Raw genomic sequence first — 20,128 nt, 5'->3', positions numbered from 1 at the left:
TTTCCCCTACAGGACAGGGAGCACATTGCTTTTCCAGCATTCTATTCTGTGGATTCATATTATTCAAGCGTTTTTCCACCCAAAGCTGTTAGAGCAGTCATTTAACTGGGAATAAGTTTTTTAAATGCTCTCCTCGTGATGCCTGCTCAGCCAATCCCAGTCCCCTAGGGGCGGGGGTCCACCCCCCCGGCAAGCATCTGAGGAAGAAGGGGCTCCTCGGGCTCAGCTTCTGCCAGATTTGGCTACCCAGTACCACCACCAGATGACTGTCAGTGCGCATTTCCAATTGGCAGGAGGGAGAGAGAAGTAAACCGAGGAGACCGATCGGGGAAGAGTGTGTGTGAGAGAGAGAGAGAGAAGCGGGAGTGAGTGTGTTATAGAAGGAACAGAGTGAGAGACTCCAGCGGAGGGGCGAGAGGTAACTTCACCGAGGTTATCACTGCGCACTGTCGAGGAGGAGTGATCGCTTTTTTTTTTTTCGCGCAGCATGCTGAAGCAGGTTACAAAGTGGACTCTGGATGAACCTTCTGATTGAAACGCCCGATTCTCTAATGGACTGCTGGAGAGCACAGTGAGGCGAGAGCTGTGCCACAGTGGCAAGGAACGGAGACTGGGAAAGAAGCTGATGCAGAGGGGAAAGTTACCAACTGTGGAGATGTATTGCTAACTGCGAGTTTACTGACTGCTCGGACCATTCTGAGTCGTTTCTTTAAACTGGATGCTATTGTAGACGAATCTCCGGTGATCCCGAGCCCGGTGCCGCGGTGGACCATAACCAGCTCAGTCGCATAGACGGAGCCAGACTCTTTCCATAGAACACAATCAGCGGCAAGAGCAACTAAAATGTCTTCGTTATACCTCATCTTTTGCGTGATGGTCACAGGTAAGACACTCTTTTGTTTGCTATCATTTAACCACCCGGGTCCTTATTAACGGGGAAGGATGGACCGCGCTCCGTGCTGGCGCGCTGCGTCAAGCCATTCAGTGCGCTGCTGTAGTAGTGTGGGCATCTGATCTGCTGCAATGCTACATTTCACTGCTGTTAATTGCCGGTAAATGTTTAATTAGTTCTGAAAGAGTGATTACATCAGGAGGTTTCTCTGTCTGCGAGCAGTCCTTGATGAGAAATGGCACTGCGTAAGTGAGATTTGCAGTGATTTTTGCCCCCCTGATCTTATTCAAACATCGGAAGGCTGAGCGAAGTGAGCTTTCTTGTTTTTAATGGAAAGGCTCAGAATCATGGTACGAGGGTGCACAGACGGAAAGTTTCACTTATTTTATTTCTTAAATCTGGGGACCGGTTGCGCCTGACCGCAGTGTTTCTCCACACGCGAGTGTCTTTTAAATAAAATGCTTTTTTTTGTTTGTTTTTTTAAACGAGGCTCGTCGAGAATGCGCATTTAAGCAGGTGATAACAGAACAACTAAAGCTGGGAATGAGACAGCTCATTGCAGCTCCCTGCATCTTTTTTTTGTTTGCCCTGAAGTTGGCCGGTGTTGCACACGCTGCACTCCCTTAAACAAAAAGAAGGGGAAAACACAAAAGCCAGAGGGGGTTTCTGCTGAGCTGACAGGATTGCGTCTAAAGTTTCTTTTCCTTTCATGTGGTGCGTAAACGGGCAAAAACGGACACGGTGTATCTTCCAACGAGGACTGCACGGTCTCCCGAGGACACGCATTTGAGATGGTGAGAGTGAGTGCGGGGAAGAGGGGGAGGCAGCGCGAAAGCGAAGGGGCAGAGAGAATGAGGGAGACACAAACTAGAGAGGGAGAGCATTTGTTTTTCTTGAGACGGGCAGACATAATGCACCTGTTTGCCCCCACCCTCTCTCTCCTACACAAACACCACCACCACCCCCTGTTGCTTTTTTATTGGCAGAACAGAGTTTATGAGTGATTATAACAAAGTCTGCTCATTCTGCCCCCAGACCTTCCAGTATCGAGATTTCAAAATGCTTTAATTTTGAAGGAGTTGTGAGGAGAAAAAAAATGTTTTTGATGCACGTCTTGTTTTGAAAATGCGACTTGTCAGCTTTTGTGTTCCCTCCACACTTCAACGTTGTAACTTATTATTAGTTATCCTGTAATGGAATTAACAGAACGATGCCGAAAACAGATGTTTTTAGGCGTAAATGCAATTATTACGAAACAAAAACAAACAAACAAAAAAAAGCAAGCAGGCTTTCTGAACAGCTGCTACAATTTATTTGAATCGTTTTGTGCTGCTCTTGTTGCAGAAAAGACGCTTTCGGCAATTAACACTGAGCAACTGTTGACTTATCAGCATTTTTCAGCGTCGATAAACTAGAGCGCGGTATTAACACTTTGGGAGGAGGAAAAATAATAATTAAATTTGAATGCAAGAGAATAGACAACAACATCGCACTAAACACAGATGTTCTCCGGGGTGAGTGAAGGAAGAGGAGCGTGGGGAGGCAGGAAAGATAGCATAATGAAATTGAAATCCTTTAGGCTTTATTGTATTTTCGCCTCAGACGGACTTTCACCAAAAGCCCAAGCGTGCCCAATGACCATGTGTTGTGCGTACATCTTTACCTTCAGCGTGGTTTTGTCATCATTCAAGGCTCGGGGGAAGAATGTGAAACCAGTAAACCTCCACTCCCTGATAGACTAGCAACAGCTGGATGAGAAGGAGCAGTAGCCAGACAGTGGCATATTTTCCGGACCCCAACACACACACACACTCTCCCCCCTTTCACACTCAAGCACACAAATAATGAAAATGGTAACAGCTGCCCTAATTAGAACCTAAGAGACCCTAGACCTCATTTATTGTGTCAGTCTTATAAAGAGTCACAGATGCTCAAAATTCTTTGCACTCATAAATGTATTTTGTGGTATCCAAATTTGGCTCCAACACATGGACTCACTTTGAAATTTATGTATGGCACATTGCATACATTTTGTAAGTATGTAGTCTGTACTACAACACAGATAATTTACTTTCCCGGATAGTCCCCTGGGCTCCCACAGGAATTGGATTCCACACCGAATCAGTATTCCGAGTAATCTTCACTGAGCTCTTCTTTGGAACCTTTTGCTTTGGGTCGCTTGCGTCTCATCGGGCCAAGTTCAAAGGCTGTGAGCTGAGATTACAAGTTTCTCTCCATTCCTCTTAAGTCGTGTCGCCACTCATGTTTCACTATAGTGTGGCAGTGTGGAAATTTTCCACCTTGCTTCTTCTCACAGCATTTTATTTTATTTTTTATTTTTTGCCCGGTCGCAGAATGTGTGACTGTGGAACACGGGGACAGGAGAGCGTATCTGCTTAATGGGCCGCAGGCAGATGGGAGACTTTCACTGACGGTTGAAAGCCTGTTCGCATTCATACCTCATACAGACACAAACATAGAAATAAACTCGAGCCGAGAAAGTGATAAATGCAGCCCCAGCTCCCTCCTCCCCGCATTACCACCCTGGGTTTTCCCATTACCAGATTTGTCTTTAAAATATAGAGTACAACGATGCTTGAGGATGCAGTGACAACATGGCCTGGGAGGTTTTGTTTTAGGGAGCTGCGCATATTTTATGAACTGCTGTTTTGCTGCTCTTTGAATTCTTTCGGAGGGGAGTCAGACTGAAGACAAAGTTAGGGGTGGAAGATGGAAGGAGAGTCTTAAAGGAGGGGTAAGACTTGGATGTGTCACCAGTGTCTTGAAGATTAAGCGGACAAGCAGCGGGTAAACACAGAAGAAGACCGCTGAGCATTGTTAACCTTTTCCCTGTCTTGTTAGTCTTGTCTCTGTCGCACAAACACACACACAAACAAACCAATGCGCTCTCTTTCTGCCTCCGTTTTACCTCCTCTCCCTGTATCATGCTCCTTTCTTTTCTTTTCCTCTGTGATAAAAAAGATCGGAGATAAAGTGAGAGAGACTAAGTGCCAGAAAGTTTGGGGGTAAGAACTGTAGCCAGCCAGGGAGGAGTGTAAGATATGAGGTGCACCAAGTGCAGACACAGCAGAATCTGAATGCAGCTGACTCTTGAACAGAAGTGCCTTGCAAAATTTAGGAGACAAAGTCAGGGCAAAGATAGATAACATGTGGTCAACTCGATGTTCAGTCCGTGTTGCTTGTTTTTAACGCTGTATCTGAAATTTCTAGATTGCCACAAAACTAGACACAAAATGAAAGATTCACATGTGCTTTTTTATATTTTAAACTTTATCCCAACATGTGCATTTTAAGAGTTTTGCCAAGATTACTGTAGGTTAGTCGATGACTGGAAGAATATTTTTAGAGCAAGGCATCCAGTTTTTCTTTTTCACAAATGATGTGGTCATGCAAACACACACACGCACAGGCACACCCAAGCCGACAGAAATGAATGTCCAAAATCTGCAATAAAGACCTGTTATTTCCTTTCATCCTGAAGACCCGTCATGCACACGAGGCATTGTCTTTCTGCTGTTCTTCATATCCTCCGAGCCCCCCTTCCTGCACACGCACTTGCAGCATTTTTACGGAAGGAGAAACTGGATTGAGAAAGGAAACAATGGGGCTTCATAATGTTGCTCATCTCTAATCAGCTTTGCCATGTGGGTAAACACAGATAAAGAACTTGGCAGTGTGTCCCGAGGCTTTGTTATCAGCTGTTAGCAACTTAAGTGGATGTGCGCACTGGTATGGCTCAACACAGGAAGCCCAAGTAGCCAGGTAGCAAACTGTTGATGACACTTGGCCTCTTTGGTATTATTTTTAACTCTTCCCACCCATCCTCCTTTTGTCTTCACTCTCTCCTTGTGTCTGTCTGCACATCCTCAGCGTGTCTTCCTCTGAGGTGGTTTGAGGAGCCGGAAAGGATATGACAGGGAACAGGACAATGGGAGCTTCCTGCCATTTTCCTAGAGTCTTCTTCCCCAGTTGTGACTCTTCGGGGCTGTGTTGTGAGCATACACACGGGCGGGGACGGCACAAATTTGTTGACTCTTTCATTCTTCTGTACAAACACAGTAATGGAAAGAACAGAGAGAGGAAGAAAGTGGGATTAATTCTGTGCATGTCATTAGAACAGGCCCCCAAGGGAAAGAGTTGAATTTATACAGTAGCAGCTATTTTAAGAAAGACTTGTATTGCATTTATCTCCCCCCTAAAATGCAAGTGTCACTTCCTTTTGCAGAGATATATCACCATTTCAAAAGACCTTAAGCCCAGAAACCAACATACAACAGATGCACTAGACCACACATTCATTTTTATTTTCCAATCAATTCTTGCCCTGCAAGACAAGAATTTCATATCTCCTGCCGAGACGCAGAAACCAACAGCAAATTGAAATTTATCTTCTGCGTTGCAGCAATATCTGTTCCTGTGCTATCTTCACCAGCCGCTTTCCTTAACCTTGTATTAAAGATAGCTTTATTGGAGTAGAATTCTGGCAGCTGGGAAGAGTTTCAGGAAAAAGAAAAAAGTTCAGTTGGGAATCCCATCAGACAACATTTATTTAGCACTAGATGCAGATTTATTTTACTTCTATTTTTACTCTCTTTGCATGAACTATGATTGGCAGTGGCACTTGATTAGAAGGAGATGTGAAATATTCAGCAGAGTGCACTAGGGCTTATATGGCGTGTGCACATCATCCAGAAATGAATCACAAGGAGCTCACGGAAGCAACACCCTGAACACACACGCGCACCCACAGAGGTCAAGGGCGCACGCTGGGGCTGTGGATGATGAGCCGAGATGAGTGTTTGGCATCTTCAGGGCTGTGTGCTCTTTCTGGAGCGATTAGTCAAAGTCCAACTGTCTAATTAATGATGCTCCAGCTCTCAGGACATGTCATCTCCTTAACCAGCTAAGGGTAAAAAACACATTCAAGGAAACAAGAAACTGTCTGCCTGCTGCTCACTTTATTAGATATGGAACGAGTGTGTACCCTTGTGGGAATAAATATTCCAACTACTTGTTCCTTGAAGAAGTCCACGCTCACTCCTTATTCTCCTTTTCATCTCTCCACCCTGTCAGTTGAAACTGCCTGGAACGCCGTGGCTAATATTGTGTTGGTGACTCAACCATTAACCAAAATAGTGGGTTGGTTGTGGCTTGCCCTTGTCTTCCTCTGCACAATGAAAGATTGTCCTGTGCTGCTGCTGCTGTTGTTCTTCCTATTGTTGGAAGAGACTGTGTGAAGGATTGGAGAAAGTGTAGCCGTGTCTTTTATTTACATTTCTTCTGCGGAGAATTTCAGACAGGGCTGAGAAACTCTCGCTGGGAGGTCTGCGAGAGAAGGCAACCAATTTGCTATCAACTGAGGGATGTCAGTCAAAGCGTATTGATCAAGCCTTTAACTGCAGCTCCCTCAATGGCAAAACATGTTAATGTTATCGAGCCGTGTTGAGACGTGAGTAGCAGCGAAGTGTGTGTGGGTGGGAGGGAGGGTGTTTTGTAGAGATGGGTGGCAGTTAACTGGTTGAAGGGTGTGTCTCTCCCTTTCTCTCTCCTGAAGTCTGCTTTTGGCGAAAGAAAGCTGATGCAAAAACAACAATGGGCTCAGCATGAGAATAGGGGGAGGAAGAGAAAGGGAGCAGAGGGAGGCAGAGGGGGTCAAAGGGATTTACTGCCAGGAGCCTAGAATTTCAGGTAATGGATATGCTTGTTTCAGTGGAAACCAAACCTGCTGTTTTTCTTTGAGCATGGCAGAGGTGAAAAAACAAAAAAAGAAAAGTTGTAACTGACTGCAAGTCCGAGGGGGATTAATAGCACCTCAGGCTAAACATTACATCTCAAGTGTACACTTGAATGCAAAGAAAGTGATTGTGTGCCTACCTGTGTTTGTGTGTGTGTGTGTGTGTGTGTGTGTGCTGGAGGTGGGCTGGGTGGGGGGGAAGCAGGTGTGTGAGAGAGAAGTAAGGGAGGCGTATGCTGGAAAGAAGCTTTTCTGCCACATTCCTGCGAAGCAGCATCAGCGAGGAGGGCAAGAACACATGGCTAAGTGCTTCCCAAGCTGGCTGAGGTAAACCTAACACCCCTCCTGGAGGAAGCAGCCCAACCATTGTTCCAGCACATTGCACCCGTCTGACTGAGGCATCCTAGTGCTGTGCAGATCCCAGGGGGCTGGAAAGAGAACGAAGCAGAGGAGGAGGAGGAGAGGGACTGATTGTTCCCTGCTCAGACTATCCACAGATGGGGCTATGGCACAGGATGCTTGCTGTTTGCTTTAGAAAGTCCCAAGCGTTTGCTTTGCAGTCATGGTGTACAGAATGCTCTTGGGGATAGAGGAGAAGAGAGTTCTTGCGGAGACAACAGCAGGGGAAGGGAAAGAGACAAGGCAAGGGGGAGAAAGAGAAAGAAAGGTATAGGGAAAAAAGGGAGCCTGCTTAATATGATGTCAGTGTGAATATAGTGTCATTGGCAAGAAGGGAAGACGGATGATACAGCCATACAGTGATCGGGTAGTTGGGCGAAAGAGTGCTCAAGTCCTCCCCTGTATCCAAACAGAGACATATAGAGCCGAAGATAATGGAGAAGGGAGGGAGAGTAAAGGGAGTGAGTGAGGGAGAGGAAAAAAGGAAGGGATGAGATGCAGGGAACCCAGGCTGCATCCATCATGTGGTTTGGTGCAGAAGCCATTTGTACCTATTGTTCTCTATAATTTGTTTTCTCAGAGCCTGCAATGGGAGGGGTGAAGGGGAGACACAAAGCTATGGCAGCCATTTATTTTTGCACTAATTGCATAAGTGAGACAGCATAATTAGACATATAGCTAAACAGACAATAGGCCGAGAGATTCGCAGAGGGAGATAGACAGGGAGGTGTAGATAGATCCGAATAGATGAGAGGCCTGGCCCTCTCCATTTCAAATTCAAGAGTACGAGGGAACATGTTAAACGCAGTAAAGGGGATGGAGAGGGATAAAGGGAAAGGAAAAGGGAGAGTAAAGGAGACGGGCCGATAGAAGGGATAAAAGATAAGAGGGAGGGAGGGAGAGAAAAGCCCTCTTCACAGGCTGCACTTTGAGGTGCGGCCCAGTGCCGCCGGAATAGTCACCTCATTTAATACACCTGCTCAGCGGGGAGGGGAGGGAAAAGTATAAGGAGATGTTGTAAAGGAAAAGAGAAAAAGGGCACAAGAGAGGGAAGAGGAAACAGATCTCATCTCAGCTTCTTCAGATCAAAGGCAGAGAGTGGCTACAGAAGGCTGTTTGTTGTGGCTTGTTTGGGAGGGTCTCTGTCTCTGTGGGGTCATGGGTTCACCCGGTCTGCTATTTTGTTCAGGCGGCATTACGCTGCAGCGCAGCCACACACCGAACGCTTCGCAGGCTACTTCATCACCTGAACAATTGTTTTTAAGAGACTTTTTTTCTGTTGTTCTTTTTTTACGAAGCGATCAAGCAGCAGGAACGCTGATTAGCAGATGGAGACTGCCTGCTTTAGAGGACAGAGAAGTTAAAAATTTGTTAAAACTATCACAGTTTAGGAAGAAAAATAAAAGCAGCAATGTTTGCAGCTGTCTGGACCGTGATTCCAGCAGATTTTGCTATGTTAGATTCTCTTTGTGTGCTAATGGAGTCGTGCATCTGCTCAGGTCCTTGTGTAGGCGGTGCATGGGTGTGCTGAACATGTCATGTAGCCTTTTAGGACTGTAGTACAGGGAAAGATAAATAGGCCCTTAATGAAGCCGCACAATCACAGGCAAGTTAAAACAGCTAACCGAAGATTGAGGGGCAGTCAGGCCTGATTGGAGGGCTATTGAAGCCGGTCAAGAGAAGCTCTTGCGTCGTCACACTATAGATTAGCCACTCACTCCACTATAGACCTCAGCCTAACTACCCTTCTTTCTCTAAAGCAGTCCTCTGACACTCTATAGTGGCTCAAGTCAACTCCATGATTGTTCTGGGGGAGTTCTTTAAAAGCCAATTTAAACTCAGTTCTTTGTTTAACTCCCCAGGAACTCAAGCTGGGACATATTGTATTGGCCGTGTGTGTTTGTGTGCGACTGAGTGTGTCTGTGCCCTTTTGTGGCTTAGATTTGGTGGTGTTTTTTTGTTTTTTGTGTGTCTGTGTGTGTGTGTGTGAGAGTCTTTGAGCATGTGATGTTTAGTTAAAAAAGAACTGGGTGTATCTCGGAACTGGCAGAGACTAGTTTTGTGGGTGAAAGAGAGGGTGCATGAGAGAAATCAATGGCCCAATTCAACCTATTACAGCCATGACTGTTGCTGTAATGGTGTGGAAATGGACAGTAGTCATGTGGATCCCTTTTATATCTCCGGGCTTAGATCACAAGTGAAGCTGTGATTCATTTCCTCCCAGCTTTGATTTTAAAAAAAAAAGTACTCTGAGTATTTCAAAGAGTCCCTCACATGATGGTGAGAAGGAAAAAGAAATATCCCTTCGTTTTTGTGAAATGGTGGAAACCTCTTTTTCTGCCAGGTTTGCCGAAGGACAAACACAACACTGGGCTGCAATTTTTTTCCTCAACAAATAATGGCTCTTCCAGACTTCTCTCCTTCCAGCTGTTGCCTCTTTGATCCCAGGTAGCATGTTAACAAGCAGTGCCTTCATGGAGTACCCTTAACATCAGTATGTGTATTCACATTAAGGTGTGAGAGTGTGTGCATTCGTGTCTGTGTTTGCACATGTATGGCTTCAAAGTTTGTGTGCGGATTTTCACACCAATTAACGAATTGCTTTATATGTTCGCTGAGGTGACGATGGCCTGTCTCCGGTGGGGCGCTGGATTTTTTTTTTTTTTTTTTGCCTGCTTCAGTGATAACTCAAGGTGGGCTGGACCTTCTTTCACACTAACTCATTAATGATACCGGTCTAATTAGTGCCTGTGGCTCCAGACAGGGGGGCCCTGGAAGACACAGCACCATTGTGAGCTGGCCTAATCAGGGGACCACTCAAAAGACTGAGGACCCACTGCACCAGTGAGAAAGTTCACACATATAGAGAGACCTGCCTGGACTCACACTCAAATTAACGCGCTGGTTCATTGGGGTAGGAGTATAAAAAAAAGAAAAAAAGAAAAGTGGTTATATTTTCAGATTTCTGACCATTGAGGATAGGTTATTTGCTCATTCCCATTTAGCTTCCTCTCTCCCTCTGGTAGTGCTCCTCCCGAGGGCAATGCAGAAATATGATTTAGCTCTCCTTCATCTCTTCATCCCTCTTTTTCACTCCAGATAATTCAATCTGTTTAATATCAAATAATCTCTCACAATTTTTCAGCCTGTTTTAACCTTATCGCTCAAACAGCTACCTCAGGGAGCTGGGCCTCGTTCCACCTTGTTAAAAAAGGGGGGGAGTGAGGGGGGGAGCAGAGAGGAAGAGGTAGCCCAGGAAAAGAAGGATGGCAAATAGCTCTCCAAGGAGTGCTTTTAAATGCCTCTGTTTGCCATTCTCATGGGCCATATGTGAAAGAGTGGGCAAATAGATTCAAAGATAGGAGAATACTAAAAAGGAGACAGCGATACCGGGAACGATAAAGGGAAAGACAGAAACAATCTACAAGAATTTAGTGGAGAGTAGGTGATGTGAGTTGTGGAACTTGAGGTTTGGGTCCCTAACTTGTGTCCCACAGCACTTAACATGCCCCTGGCCATCTCTCCTGGCAGTTAATTAGAATCCAATAAGGTTGCCGCCTGTTGGTCATTGTTCCTCCAGTGTGTTTACCCTTTCCAGAGGCTCCATTCGCTGCTTAATCTGCCGAGAAGCTGAATGTCAATAGGTGAGGCCAAGACTCCAGAGCCCTGCGAGAGAGGGAGAGATGGAGCAAAAAAGGAGGGGAAGGAGTGAGAATCAGGGGGAGTGAAGGGAAGAGGTCATTATTCTCGTTCCCCTCAATATTGTTCTCTGACGTTCCATTTCTGTTGCAACCCCATCCAGCCTCCCCCCATCTCTCTCTCTTGCATCTCTTCTCCTCTTCTTTTCTTCTCACTTCTAATCCGTCCTCTTGATTGTTCTAAGCTGCTTTCAGCCCCTGGGAGGGTGGGGGGCTTTGGAGTCTGTTTTAATTAAGATTTAAAAGACGACTCCCTCAAGAAGGGAGATTTAAGAGCAGGATGGACTAAGCAAAGTAAATAAGCGAAGGTAGGACAGATTGTAGAGATGTCTCAGCAAATATCAGAAATCGGTAAAAGGAGAATGTGAAAAAGCTATTATTTAACACGCGGGACACGCCCACACATTAATGCAAACACAGGCAGACACTGAGGCATTTGGATGGATAAGCTAAATTGGATTTTTTTTTTTTGTAATCACACGGCACAATCTATATAGATTGATCTAAACTTCCTGTGATTCATACCATATCCTGTGAGGGTGATATGGGATCAGTGGTAACCAGCAGGCAAGCCGAGGGAGTTATCGCCACACTCTGTCTAATGATCGATCATCTCACACGATGAGCTTAAGAGCCTGTAACGCCTCACTTGTTTATCAGAGCCCCGAACTAGAATGTTTTCCATAAATGTGACCAGCAAAGAAACTCTTGTTTTGCAGATAGATAGATACAATGCATGAAAGGGAGGAGAGAGCTCAGGGGGCATGTTTTAAAAGCTAAAATGTTGGTTTTTTTTGTAGCATAATCAGATATGGTTTGAAGCTAAACTGATTTTTCTTTGCATTACATTTGGGTTTTAGTGTTGCACCTCGCAAACATAAGAGATACTCCAGATTAGACCTGCCCTTACTGGTTGCAGCCTGCAGGAGGCAGGAGACGAGACACCTGCTTGCCTGCTGTGCGTTCTTCTGACTGTTAACCACACTATTCTCACATCAGCTCAACTGGCCATCAAACAGACTTTACACTATCGATCTGGCGGGACCGTATAATGTCGGCTTCAACTTCACGGGACAATTGCGTCCCTCGGATGCAGCGTCATCATCGGTGTCTAGAAAAGTTCTGAGGTGCAGCTGGATGCGTGAAAAGGCCGGGCACTTAACAGTCACATCACACCGTGACAAAAGGAGATTTCTCTCCAGAAGCCTGGCCACCAGAGATACCAGCTTTGCTTTACTTTTGCCATGCAAACAGCGTGTTACAAAGTGTTATGCTGAGGAGCGGTGCGTGTCACTGCAGCCCAAGAGCAGGCATGCGTTACATGTTTGGTAAAACAGTCACATAACAGTGCATCTGCCTCAACTGCAAACTGCGCATTCTTAAGGTCGAGTAAAAGCCGCTAAGAAAACACACCCCAAGACAAAACACACAATAAAGTGTTTAACTTCATTAAACCACAGACTTCGGTGCAGCCGGTAAGGTGTTAAAGGCCAGGCAAGGGTCGAGAGCCCGACCCATGGCATTCTCTGCTGTGATACATCCCAACACACAGCCACCATATGTCCGGGGTTTCACAGTCAATGAGCCAACCCACCCACTGTGACAAAGACCCATTCACACCCAGTTGACTCTAAGGAAATCTGCAATGCCATGGTATGATTAGGACAGAATGCAGCACTGGCGCAGACCTCGGCCGTTAGAGAAAAACAATAGACTAGAACAAACGCAGAAATAAAAGGACTGTTAGGGAAGAAGGGGTATCTAGACAAAGAACTTTAAAAAGCACTTTGAGCGGATAAACGTAAGAATGATCTTGCCCTCAGCCTGCTACAGCTCCATCGCTTGCCTCCATCAAAGCCCCCTGAGACTCCCCGACACACTCTGCCTCCGTCACTCACAACTCTCTTAATAAGGCCAGCAGTAAACGGCAAGAAAAATATGCAGGGATGAAAGATCCTTCTCTCATGTTCTCGCTTTGAGGATGTATTTCCGGGTGTCAGGGGAAGGTGGAGAAATGCAGCTTTAGAGTAATGCTGCATTTTAATAGAAACAATAAACTGCTTATAAAATAATATTTTGTGTCCCATATCCTGTTGTGTGTAGCAACAGCTCTGGGAACTTTTTTTTTTTTTGGCAGACATGAAAAACCCACCTAGGAGAAAACCTCATGCCAAAGAATAAAGAGTGCAGAGCTCCTGGGGGAGAGATATATCTCACATATATTCGTTTCACCGCAGCGATTAATATCTAGGAAAAAAAGGTCAAACCCGACTTGAAACGGTCCAGTATATCACAGTTACATTTGGAGGCGGCGTTTCATACATCAATCCCTGCTGTGATGTCTCATCAGCCTGGTCACACTGGGGAGACCCACGCTGCAGATTATCAAAGATTGATGGGGTGTCCTAGTTAAAGACAGGGGAGGAGAGATGACTGGTTAGTGGCAGGAACTATACCCTGATCCTTTTCAGAGGTGATGATTGGAGGGCTCGCATGGCAATGTCTAGCCCAGTGCAAACATCATCACTGCATCTGACTTGTGTCGGGCTTCACCGCCGTATAACCCAGAGACCTGACCACGGGGGAACTTGCAGAGGTAGCAGTTTGGAGGAAGCAGGGGAGGGGGTCGCTGCTCTCATGCGATGCATTGCTAATGTCTGACTCAGGAAGCTCAAATGAAGTTCTGAACTTTGCATTTCCTCCCCTCCACTTCCATCCTCATCATCATCCTCCTCTTTATCAGAAGACAAAACAAACTGACAGAACAAACAGGCAGATTATCCTAAATCCTTTTTTCTCTCTCTCTCTAACACACAGCCTCAAAATCTCTTATCCACTGTTCACTGTCATCCTACCCATTTCTTGTTCCGAGTGCTTGCTTAATAATTAATTGATTAATTAGTTCGCTCATTAATCATTTATTCATTAATCATGGCCTGATTTTTCTAGAGGAAGTGGTGCAATCTGAAAAAAAAAAAAACCCCTGACTTCACATTTCACTCTAATTATGCTCCTTTTACTAATCAACGCTTAAGAAATCGAGTTTCAGGAAATTAGTTTTCCCCTTCCCTTCTTTTTCTCAGCACAAAGCAGAATGTATTGAGGTCGGCAGGTAACATCCCCCTCCCCTCCACCCACCCCCCCACCGCCACCCTCTCACTTTCTTGTGTTCTGGAAGCTCTTAGTCATCAGGAATTTTAAAGGAATGTTTCAAGTAACGGGCAATCTGATGAACAGAATATAAAATTGATGTTAAATTAAAACTCGCACTTTCATCTCCTCTGGATGAGGAAAAAAAAAAGTAGGAATTCTGGTCGCGGACTATCCTGAGACAGTGATTAATACGCGGCAATTTGAAGGCTGTTTGTAAGAACAGAGAGGTGGCAGCATTGTGAATCACACACTTATTCTCTTCACCGGATTCACGGGTCTCCCAGGAGAGGAGGTAATTTGTTTAATCGCCAAGAGTTATGTTCTCCGGACAGAGAGATGGGAAGATAGGACCGTTCAGAAATATGCTCCGCAACGTGGCGTGAGCGCGAGAGGGAGAGCGCAGAGAAATATTGTGAACAGGTTTAATTAGGAGTGTTTGTGTGCCTTTGTGTTCCTGTTGGATGCAGAGTTCACTACAGAGCTCAGCTGCTTTCTCTGAAGAGGCTCTTGTCAGCTGCTGACAAAAAAGAATTATGCATCAAATTAAAGAGAGCTCCACTGAAATGGAGGCAAGTCGGGCATTAACCTCTAAGCTTTAAAAAGCACACATATTAAGCAACACTAATGAGACTCTCATTGAGCTGCCTGTGTTTTATATTCAAACACACACAAAAGCGCGGCTTTGACTTGCAGTGTGCCATTGCAGCTTCTCAATGAGGTTGTCTTTTTTATTTATCTCACCAGCAGCAAACACTGCGTAAGTGAACAATAGCGTAGATGGCCCCTTTACTGTAATAAGATGCATACATTTACAACATTACCACCCTCATTAAAAAATAATAATAATAAAGGGGAAAAAAAGTATTAATTATGAAACGCACTACTTCCTATCGCGAAGAGCCGAGGGGGTCTCCACTGGGCTCAATTAGGGAGAGCAGGCCGCAAATCCCTTGACTAAATTAATTGATACCCCAGAGCATTAGAGCCAGAGTCCCAGTACCGAATCTGTGCAGAGAATCCCTTTGTTTTCATTTCCACTGCATTTTTTTAAAGCAAGATATGGAAGCAATTTTCACATTATCTCTTCATTGTTTTATGGATTTTAACGTGTCATTTATTGATATATTTGTTTTGTTTACTTGTTTTATGGCGGCAGCTGAGATTGAAAAGATTTGCCATTTTTTTTCTACCCCCCCGACTCCTGTCTCATCTTTGAGCTGCCTCACTGCCACATGTTGTGAACCACTGCTATTTTATCCACCATGTCAGCTGTTATGCATACACTAAACCACGGCTTTTGCAAGCAGCGCAAGAAGTTAATGATGTAAAAGCACAGTGAATTATATTGAAAGCCCTTCCATCCAAACACTGGCGAAAATGGGAGGGGTGGGGGGTTGGGGGGGTAGCCAGAGAGAGAAATTGGGATATAGAGACAGAAAGAAAGAGAGAGAGAGAAAGCAAAGAGCAAATAGGGGGTTGGTGACGTGCGGGGGGGGGGGGGCAGAAGAGGGCTGGAACTGTGACACAGATCCCGCCAGCAGCTGTCTTGTGGTGGAAACACCAGGGGGTAAGCAGGAGCGCAATGACAAGACTAGCTCAATCAACATCTTGTCAACATTGCTGGCTGATGTGTACAGACAATTTCATACCACTGCCACTGACTCCCTCCCCTTTTTCTCTCCTTTTTATATGGCTTTTTTATTTCCTGTCCTCCTGCCAGCCAGCCAGTCACTTACTATCTGTCTGCATGGAGTCAGCTCTCAGCTCCCCTAGCTCTCGGCTTCAGTGTAGGGGAGCTGTTTAAAAAAGCCGTGCTGGAATTATACTCGGAGAGATGCTTTTGCCCACTAGAAACCCTAAAGATATGGGCCTCTGACACTGAGTGCGCATCAATGTGCTCATGTGAGTGGCAAGTGTGAGAAGACAGTATAAGAATGGGTGTATTTATGGCACATTGTCGGGCACTGCAGCACACTGACTGTGCGAACCATTCACGTGCACTCACACGCTGACTATGTCACATCAGCAGTCTTGGGTTCTTACCCAGCCTCCCTTTTTCTTCCCTCACTCCTTCCTCTCCCCGTATGCATACCACTCTATTACACTATCCACTGCATCTGTTAGCAGCTACCCAGGGAGAACCTCGGCTGCTGCTCGCCCATGCGATCAGCCTCACTGCTGCCCTGATGTGTGCAGCGCCCTATTCCAGCAGGGGAAAAAACCTCATGGTGACAGCCTCGGAGACAGACTGATTACAGCATTCCATCAATCCCCTCTCAGGCTCGCTCCTTTGCAATTGGAAGCTGACAGGAGCCCACTTTTTCCATTTTTACCTTACCTCAGTTTTTTTCTGGTCTTTCTAAAATATAGTGCCTCTTTTTTTTTGCTGTTGTTCCCCCCCTACTCTGCTTTCTTGAGTGTTGTGTTGACAAGCTGACACAAACCCCTGTGATTTTCACACCAGGGATGCAGAGAGCGAGAGAAAAGGGACAGGGAAGGGGATACAGGATAGAGTAGAGGAAGGGATGGGGACTGAAAGTGCAAGGGAGAGTCTGGCAAGAGATGACAGCTGACACAGAGTCTGGAAAAGCAGAGTGATGGCAGGAAGAGCGACGGAGAAAGCAAATCAACAATTAGTAGCACCTTATATAACTCGCAAGGTTGGGGGGGCTGGTAAGTATTGATTTCAGGTATCATGGTTCACTGAGTGTGGTCGTAAAGGTGATGAGCAGAGGAATGAGGGGATCGGGCTGGATTGTGAATGGATGCAGGAATGGGAGAGAATGCCCGCAGTTGGGGTTTCGGCAGAACACCAGGGGGGGTTGGGTGGATGAGCGGGTCTACTCTCTAAAAAGGGGCCTAGGTCTGAGCCAAGATTTTCACAATGGAATAAAGGCTGAAAGGGGAGGCTAGGAGGATTAAACTCCAGCAAAACAGCTCTTAAAAAGCTGTTAGGCTGCAATTTGGGCACAAAAAAGCAAAATGGGAGAGAAGATAGTGAGAGTGGGCGGTTGGGAGTGCAGCTGAAATGCAATGTGGGAGAGAAAAGATGGAAGAGATGCTCAGTTGCATTAAGGTACGCTAGATGCAGACATCTGCAGAGGCACAGGGTGAAGCTGTTTGCAACAGTTAAAGAAAAATACAGATGTGCTCACCCATATAGTGCATGTGATGGGGCGGGTGGCCATACTGCCATGGGCTGGTGGGTGGTATCTGTTGTTAGCGCCTTTCAAGCCCCTTAGAAGTTCTGTGAGAGTCACGGAAATGAGCTTAGTAGCCAGATCAAACATAAGATGGGTGCCGTGTCCCCTTTGGGACATACTCTTTGGTTCAGCTACTACTCAGCATTACTCTCTGTTTATATGCACACACAAGCACACATACACACACACACAGGAAAAGGAAGACAAAAGAGGCTGACTCAAAACAAAGGGATAATAATTCCATACAGAGAGAAATGGAGCTCCCATTTTCCAGCCCGATTTAGAAGCCTTATCTAGACAAGGCACAATGGATGGCATTTGGAGAAAGTGGTTGTTTATTCCAAGCTTGACACTTTTTTGCCAATTGCCTTGTTTTGTAATGTTTTTTGTCTGCTTTTCCTCCTCATTTTCTCATCTCTGGCTCTTATTGTGGGAAAACTCACACCAGCTGGGCTCGGGAGTCTTTGCCGTTAGCATAGGGCTGAAATGCAAGTAGATATCGGGTGCTTTTTTTTTTTTTTTAGCATTTTGAATTATTACTGCACAGAGCAAATTGTCCAGTCAAGTTGAGAGCACTTACATTTATAGACCCCACAGGACTGGATGTTGTACTCTTCGTACTGGATGGGAATGAGGACATGGCATAAAATCGGGACTAAAATAGGGACTCTTTGCAAACACTGCCATCAGCAGCTGAGTGTCATTGTAAAACATAGGAAAATGAACAGAGCGGAGAGGCTGATGTTATTTTATTTTTCATTTGAAGATTCCGACTTATGCACTTAAATTGACTTTTATGCCCTCAAATAATAAATAAATGAATAGCAGCTAAGTTTTTTTTTTAATTTTTGATTTTATCAGACAGTGTAACTGATTGTTAGTGCAATGATTTGGCTGTAAATGCACTGTGTGTTAGAGCCACATTTTATCTAAAGGTCAACACAAACACACATAATCTTGTTTCTGTAGCCCAGAGGGACTCCCTCATTGATAATGCATTTCTTATCCCCTTGCCTTCACCTTATCCATCACAATAAATGAATGCCTAATCCTAATGGCAGCGTTACACTTTCCACTTTACCAAGTACGTGAGAGTAAGCTTGGGTCCTACTGGTGCAAATTTTGTCATGAGGGCTGAACGCAAGACTCCACAGGGGGTGTCCGAGCGCCCTTGAGTTTGTTGTGACCGCAGCTTGTCCACACAGAAACTACAGTACAGCAGCAACAACAACGCTTTCGGACCATGACATTGAACGACTACTTGTCTGGGTATCCGCAGTTATCCACGTAACCTTAACTTAATGCTATCCCTGACCCTAAAGCCAAGTCTTAAGCCTCAAAAAGCAGTCCATACCTCTGGGGACCTTGATTTTTGTTCCCACAGTGACACAAGTCCCCACGGGTTTGTGTGCAGTCAGGTTAAAGTCCCCACCGGGATAAATGCACACGAAACACACACACGTACGTATGCACGCGCGCTCGCACACGCAGAATGACTGCTTCAATCTATTTCTATCAAGGCAGATGTCCAGTGGAGGACGGATCATTGCCGACATCTGTCCATCCCTTCCTGATCCTTCCTGATGTGAGCGCATCCCCTATCAGTTCAGATGAAGGAGAGAGAGCAAGCAGTTCCAGGGTCAACGCAAAGCTCTTTAATAGGTTTCGCCCAAGTCGGGGAGGCTGTTTTGCACTTAACACCAACCATGTGACAGAAACAGCAAAGTCACTGTGTCAAAGTAACTGCTAAATGTGCCCTCCAGTGCCTGACAAGTTGCTTACCCTATTAACGCTGCCCCAACCTCCACACTCATTCACACGTTGAGATGAAACGGCAGATATAAACATACATAGCCCATTTTCAGAGAGGCAAACACACACTCAGCACTCGGTGTCAGGCAGAAATGCACGCACACACAGACACACACAAACTTAGCCCCATGTGCATCCAGCGGTGTGAAATGATATTCCATTTTGAGAAATCCGGATTAAAATGTATCTGGCCAAATGTGTTTTTGACCTTGTTACTAGGGGACGGAAAAGCACTCACGCACATACATATACGCACAGCAAGGTGAGAAAGAGCGAATATTGCATTTTTGGTGTCAGTGTCACATTTAAGCACACAACGTGTTGTATAACTAATCTACTCTGCACATATTTACCTGCGCAGCAATCGAGACAACGCGATAAATAAACTCACATCCTCTGCAGAAATGTTGGAATTTCAAGGGGATTCAAGTCTTTCTTTGCGACTGCGATTCAACTGCAGCCAATAGACAAGCTCCCCATTTTTAGTCTGCTGAAAATCACCGAAAACTATTTGTGTGTTTTCGTTTGTGTACATGCATGTGTGTACGTGACACTGCAGCATACCAAGAACAAGCCTCCTCACACCCACAGCTCCCTACTTCTTCTGACTGCTTCTCCTCCACTACTTCTTTGTCTGGTTCCGTTCCTCCCTCTCTCCCTGTCAGAAATGTATTCATGTAATTAAGCTGCTAATACACCGTCAAAGAATTGTCTAATTCAGCAAGGAGGAATTAAAGGAATCTGGCATGAGTCATTAGCCAGTCGAGATGTTCTGTTGAGCATTTTCAATAAGGGATCTGGAGAGCAATGAATCACTCATATGGCGTGAAGACATTCTCTACAGCACATGCTCCGTACTCTATATTTGTACGGCTGCATATGCGTGAGTGTGTGTGCGTATGGTGTTAATTGCCATTTGTGAGCATGAGAAATCGTACGTGGGCGAGGTAAAGAGAAGTAATTCAATGCATGTAATCCATCTAAACAATCAACCAATGCAGTGAACTATTACCCATTGTAAACATTTAGATACTCTGGGCAAGATACTTAATTACAATCAATGTTTGTACTGTTGCAAGTACAAAGAGGAAAATCCCCCAACTCGCTTTGCAACGGAAGGAAAATGAAAACGCTCAATAGCTCATAACGGCAGAATGTAAGGGACAGGCGGGCAGACTGTTAAAACAGCATTTTTTTGAAGGTATGACTGGAAAAT

At 45.3% G+C, this 20,128-nt stretch overlaps 1 protein-coding gene and 1 long non-coding RNA gene across 5 annotated transcripts in view; one reads left to right on the top strand and one right to left on the bottom strand.

The window, feature by feature from the left end:
- The first annotated feature begins 218 nt into the window (after positions 1-218).
- The window catches only part of kirrel3l (kirre like nephrin family adhesion molecule 3, like), a 33,022-nt gene continuing 13,112 nt past the window's right edge, over positions 219-20,128 (top strand). For all 3 annotated transcript variants that reach the window (XM_039620189.1, XM_031739260.2, XM_031739261.2), the window contains exon 1: positions 219-883. In XM_039620189.1, coding sequence (XP_039476123.1) covers positions 844-883 — 40 coding nt within the window. In that variant the 5' untranslated portion in view covers positions 219-843. The remainder of the gene's footprint in view (positions 884-20,128) is intronic.
- LOC120442841 overlaps positions 4,022-20,128 on the bottom strand; it is a 29,326-nt gene continuing 13,219 nt past the window's right edge. For both annotated transcript variants that reach the window (XR_005614974.1, XR_005614973.1), the window contains one exon: positions 4,022-4,958. This is a non-coding gene — a long non-coding RNA (uncharacterized LOC120442841). The remainder of the gene's footprint in view (positions 4,959-20,128) is intronic.

Source organism: Oreochromis aureus, linkage group 11 (assembly GCF_013358895.1).
Source record: "Oreochromis aureus strain Israel breed Guangdong linkage group 11, ZZ_aureus, whole genome shotgun sequence".
Classification (NCBI taxonomy): Eukaryota; Metazoa; Chordata; class Actinopteri; order Cichliformes; family Cichlidae; genus Oreochromis; species Oreochromis aureus.
Note: the sequence above shows the minus strand (reverse complement) of the source record. Positions and strands in the feature narration are given on the sequence as shown.